Genomic DNA, 6,176 nt, shown 5'->3' on the forward strand with positions numbered 1-6,176 from the left:
AGAGAGAGAGAGAGAGAGAGCATTGCCCTCACTCTTCTTCCAACTTGAAGTAGGAAATGGGTAAACTTTTTTTCTTTCCTTCCTTTCGTTTTTTTTTTATTTATTTTTTTTTTTACGTCGACCTCAGCTCTGCATATTTTCTTTTCAACTTGACTCTCACCTTCGTTTCAAGGTGTCCGTGTGGGAGGATGATTACAGGTGGCGGTAGTTTTCTTTTCCTTGTAGGGCTGTGTTTTCAAAATTACAGGTGTTGCTGAAATGGTACTAGCGGTGGTGGTGGTGGTGGTGGTGGTAATGGTTGTGGTAGTAGATGTAATGGTAGATATAGGCAGATGTGATGGTGGTGGTGGTAGTAGTAGTGGTTGTTGTTGTTTTTGTTGCTGTTGTTGTTGTTGTTCCTATTGCTACTATTGCTTTTATTCATCCATTTCTTTCCCATAATCCTCCTCCTCCTCCTCCACCACCACCATCAATTCCACCTACACTTCCTCCTTTTCTCTTCCACCTCTTTCTCCTTCTCTTTCATCCTATTCTAATATCATATAACCTTTCCCTCTTATTCCTTCTGTTTCTTTCCTCTATTTCCTCTATTTCTTTCACCTCTCATTCTTATTCCTCACCACCTCACGCCGTCACTGTTGGTAGGAAGGCGAGCGATGAATGTGAGTCGTATGGTGACGGTCTGAGAGGTGACGCCTCCCCGGACTTGCGTGTTGCGGGCTATAAAGGAACTTGGGGTACATAACTCCTAGTCGGGTAATTTGGTCCTTTCTCTTGGGTAATGGAGAGTTCAGAGTAAAAAATATAAACAAATCACAGTAATTATGACAGTTCTGCATATGCGATACATCTTGAGCATGCAATCTTCATCGTGATTTGCCACCACGCTCGCCCCATCAGTTAGTCCAGATTACGAGTGCACGTACCTGGTTAACTGAAATAATGGCAGTCTCCTCGTCCCAAAGTATTGAGAGTCTAGCTTCCTCATATCCTGGAAAATAGTAATGCAGCTAAACCTAAATCAAGCCAGCCAAGACCATTCAATAAGCAGAACGTCTGGTTAAGAAAGAATGCACTGAGGACTCATGCAAGTTATTTCTATAAAGGTTTGGTGTATAATGAACATGACTAACTAGATTCTTGTCCGTCAATCCAAGTTTTCTTCAATAAGCATTAAAACTCGCCATCTTTTTTAGGGCATGATTGAGTCATTATTTTATTGATCTGTTTGTTAATGTTCTTGCTACCAAATTAGAATATGCAAGAAATATTTATACATGATAACGCTTAATCTTTTTTTTTTTCCTTGTATCTGTAAGTCTTTTGTTCAACTTCCAATAAAAGAAACATGCATAATGGAAACAATCGCTATTCAAAATGTATCTGGTCCACCAGGAATGATCCAATGGAGAAGCAAAAGAGGGATAAAAAGAAAAAAAAAAATGAGAGGTAAATGTTACTAAGTGAACTGAAGGAAGCTTGAAAGACGCAGTGATAGACAAGTAGATTTTTGGACCTTCTGATCTGTTTTGTATTTTTTCCAGCTTCTAATAGTTTAATGTACTTTAACACACACACTCTCTCTCTCTCTCTCTCTCTCTCTCTCTCTCTCTCTCTCTCTCTCTCTCTCTCTCTCTCTCTCTCTCTCTCTCTCTCTATGAATAGTGATGTGTCTTCAGTCAGTCAGTTTTTGAGAGTGAAAATTGGTGTAATTTAAAGTAAATTTATACTGATGAGCAGTGTGGGAGGAGGAGGAGAAGGAGGAGGAGGAGGAGGACGACTGAGGAAGAACAAATAACAACGGAACAGTCGCCCGTGACAAGGACGTTTATAATAAAGTAGACAATTCAGTGTAAAGTGAGAGACGCTAGGTGTAAAATGAGAAATGTAAACGGAGGGAGGAGGGAGAGGAAGAGGAGGAGGAGGAGGAGGAGGAGGAGGAGGAGGAGGAGGAGAAGGAGACAATTATAAAGCAATTTAGTGTTGGTATCGTCTTCTGTGACAGTTGAGTTTAAGACGTTACGCTAAGTGACCCTAAGACGACCCTACCTTCCCTCCCTTCCTCCTCCTTTCCATTCCCTCCTTTTCTCAACTTCTCCTCCCTCTCTTTCCTCCCTCCCCTCCCTCCCTCCATGCCTCCCTCACCTCCATAATCACCTGTCGTTGACTTTCAGGGAAATGTCGTTAACTTTGGTAATTACGGCAGGTACTCCTCCTCCTCCTCCTCCTCCTCCTCCTCCTCCTCCTCAAGGGGTGACACTGTATTCTCCCTCAGGGTATGACCGTCTTCACTTTCTCAGCCTCGTCTACACCTTTTTCAGATTTATATGAGGTCTACGTTTTTTTTTTTTTTTTTTTTTTTGATGGCGGATGGTCTGGAGAGGGGTGGAGAGGGGAAGCCAATAGCCAGTCTTTCTTATTTTCAATTCTTTGGTGTTTTATTTCTGTCTCGCTCCGATCAATCATTCATGCTGTAATTCGCTAAAATGTAAGTCTTCCTCCATTCATTCATTCTGCTCCTCCTCTACTTGAAAATATGAAAAGGACTTGTGAAGAAAAAAATAACATGTACTACTACTACTACTACTACTACTACTACTACTACTATTACTACTACTACTACTACTACTACTACTACTACTACTACTACTACTACTAATAATAATAATAATAATAGTAGTAATAATAACAATAATAATAATAATAAACTTTCAAATATATAACGATTTCATGTACTGCATACACTCCACCCCAACCTCTCCTAACTTCCCCTCCTTCCACACACACACACACACACACACACACACACACACACACACACACACACACACACACACACACACACACACACACACATACACCATACACACCCATCTCCATCATCATCCCCACTATCTCCACCTCATCCACCACTACCACCACCATCACCACCACAAACACACTCCCTCCCTTAAGTCACCTCTACACGCAAGCCCGGTTCTCCACCAACAACAGGTAACTTCCTTGACTCCATCTTTATAAAGTCAGGTGTTCACACGCAACTGCAATTCCCGTCCGTCCCAACCAACCCGGGCCGCTGCTCCTACCTCACTCATCTTCCTCTTCTTTCCACCTTTCTTACATCACTACCTTTCTCTCTCTCTCTCTCTCTCTCTCTCTCTCTCTCTCTCTCTCTCTCTCTCTCTCTCTCTCTCTCTTCCCTCTCCTAATTTTCCCGGACTCATAATTTGCCTTCATGTTTTTATGCTGCCAGGCCTCGGTACTTCATCGCTCGCGTCTTGCTTTAATTTTAGCCGCGATGCCGTCCAGCGCACGTGGGGGGAAGACTGACAGGTGGAGCCACACGTGCTGCAAGCGCTAGGGGGGGTGGAGGTGAGGTGCACGTGAGGACTGGTGTCGTGTACAGTATTCCTGCGTACTTGTGACACAGCTAGGGAGTGTAAACAACTTCTCCCTGTGTACAAGTCTGGGTTTCTCCTTATTTTGCCTCCTCTGTCTCCCAACCTTCCTCCTTACCCATCTCTTCTCCCTCTTCCTCCCCTCCCACTCCACCTCCTTGGAGGAGGGAGGGCCCGGCAAATGACAGTAATTTGAGTGATGGATCGAGGAGTAGGCTCTGGCGGGGGAGGGAGGGTGTGGGGGCGGGAGGGGGAGTCGGGATCGACCGCCAGACCACCCCTAAGTTGCACCATGTTTCCCACACTTCCCGCACTTTTCGCTTCGTTCCTCTCCGCTCTTAACACACCTGTTCTCCTTTCGCTGCTGCGCCTTACCTCAGACACTTGAGAGCGACTCAGTCCTCAGCATGTGTCGTCGCAGTGAGGGTTGGGTGTATAACCTGGACGTGGATGTGACAGTCTGACGAGTTTTGAGGCGATATCTTGAAGCAATACATCAGGCTTCACCTGCCCCTCTTCGGCCCGACAGTACATTCTGGCATCACTGTTTGCCTGGGTGAGCACTGGTACTCGAGCTGGGAACACTGCGAACCATAACCTCGTCGGAGACAGGAATCTCCTCTCTCCCATAATTTATCCCGAAAATTATATAACGTTGCTCATTATTTTCAACTTAGCTTTCAGTTTTCATGTAGCATGTACTGTTGTTGCGGAGGGAATGCACTTGCCCGTGGCGACAAGAGGTGTGAGTGGGGGCGCGCTGCGGACGTGTGTCAGCACTGTTGCCTGCCCGGGAGGACGCAATGAGTTGAAACAGCCATATTTGGAGTGTGGCTTTCTTTAAGGTACTTTTGTTTAAGCGTCGTTCTAACAGCCTTCATCTGTCTCTCAATGCAGGTCAGTTCCTGTCAGAGGTAGAGCGACACGAGGACGCCGCAGATCACTACGTCAAGGCGGCCCAGCTGGCGCCCTCAGAGTATGAGATCATCTTCAATGCAGCCAACACCTTGCGGCAAGCGGGCAGGAACAAGCAAGCGGAGGAATACTACCGCCTCGCCGTCAACCTCAGACCTCAGGTAGGCGTCGCGACTGTGCTTGATCTTGGCAGTGCTACACGGGCTTAGATTTAAGTTTTTCATTGTGCTTTTGTTTCCTTGCTAGTTGTTTGTTAGTTTGGTGCTAATGATTATAAATAAACAGCTTTTTGGTATATAGTGACCCTGTCTGGAATCAGTAATGCCAAGGTTCGTTGTTCCCCCAAGGAGGCGACTTCGCACATGAACCTGGGCGCCATGCTGCACGTCAACGGCAAGCTGCTGGAGGCTGAGTCGAGCTACCTGGAGGCGCTGCGTCTCAAGCCCGATGACTCCATCACCAGGACCAATCTACAGAAGCTGCGGCACCTGTTGGCCAAAAAAGGCATCAGTCCCTCCAGATAACCCAGACCCTCCATCGTCACGTTGAGAAGGGTTGAGTATCTCCGAGGCTGCCGGGCGTCACAAATGTGCCCGGAGAGCCTCCAACCAGCCGTCCTAAAGGTCTGTCTCAGAGGCAAGTCCTTCAGTCGTGGTTTTAGAGGAGTGTCGCAAAAAGGAGTTAGAATTTTCTGGCAGAGTTCCTAGGACAAATCCATCCCACACCCTATGAAGTCTGGAAGCATCATAACTCTCGGCTTGCCGCCACGACGACGTGTGGACGGGAAGAAGCTAACGGAGATCCCTCCCGCCACATGCTTTGTGCTGGCGTCCATCTTTACCTGAAGGCCGCGCCAGGACGCTCACGCCATCTTGGGAGACACTTGTCAAAGCTCACTAAAACTCATCTAATGCTCAAGCCTTCCAAAGCCTCTCAGCTTTCCCAGTGAGCATCAACTTGGTGGAAAGATGGCGGCTGCGGGCCCTGGCAGGCAGCTCGCTGCGGGGCCTTCTCTTCACGACACCAGTGGGAGGGACCCGCAGCGGTGCTAACTCTGGATCATAACAGCTGATCTAGTCACATCATAGAGCAGTAGCGACAGTTCCCAAGTGGGCGTGAAGGCGTCCGGCTAAGAATCCTGGTGTCGCCATGCTGGTGCAGTCTCCGCGCTGAGAGACCCGTCTGGTCCACGCTACAGTGCGTCCACGCTGAGGTGTGCGTGGCAGGTCCCTGTGATCAGCTCTCCATGGTATCAGATGAAGAAAGATGTGAAAAAAATAATCAAAGGAGGACTTCAATGGTCCATCCCTCCAACGCATTTCGCTCATAAGTGGTCCAGAGGCGCCGCAATGTAAGTTTGGAGAGTCAGGAAAAGACCAGTGGCGACCTGAGCCCCAGTGCCTCGGTGGCGGGGAGGCCAGGGCGCTGCCTCTCTCAGCGACAGCCAGCGGAAGGAGTCGCTGCTTCGGCAGGCGACTGTGCGGCACTCCGGAAACTCCCGCTATTTAGTCCAGGTTGTAGTCTAATTGTTGTGTTTTATATATTTTTCTATAGAATGCAGATAATTTTGCAGAGTGCACTGGTTAACTTCCATTGTTACAAACTTCGAATGACCAATGTGCCAAACACACACACACACACACACACACACACACACACACACACACTCTAGGTGTGATGCAAAATATATTCATATAACTCAAACACAACTGACATTGAACATTATAATACTTTGCTCTGTGCTTTTCTGAATGAGATAAAAATTACTTTAAGGGTAAAAAGAATCAGATTTAAAAAACTGTATCCAAGAGAAATATTATCATTAGCGCTGTCTTCCACGCTTCGCCACCTCCGTTACCACAT

General features: G+C 46.9%; 1 protein-coding gene across 1 annotated transcript in view; it reads left to right on the forward strand.

Moving 5' to 3' along the window:
* Window positions 1-5,869, forward strand: part of LOC135107240 (protein O-mannosyl-transferase TMTC2-like) — a 54,765-nt gene extending 48,896 nt beyond the window's left edge. The window contains exons 12-13 of the mRNA XM_064016900.1: window positions 4,296-4,474; window positions 4,661-5,869. Of these exons, the coding sequence (XP_063872970.1) occupies window positions 4,296-4,474; window positions 4,661-4,837 (356 nt within the window). The 3' untranslated portion in view covers window positions 4,838-5,869. The remainder of the gene's footprint in view (window positions 1-4,295; window positions 4,475-4,660) is intronic.
* Window positions 5,870-6,176: the final 307 nt, after the last annotated feature.

This window comes from Scylla paramamosain, chromosome 15, assembly GCF_035594125.1.
Source record: "Scylla paramamosain isolate STU-SP2022 chromosome 15, ASM3559412v1, whole genome shotgun sequence".
Classification (NCBI taxonomy): Eukaryota; Metazoa; Arthropoda; class Malacostraca; order Decapoda; family Portunidae; genus Scylla; species Scylla paramamosain.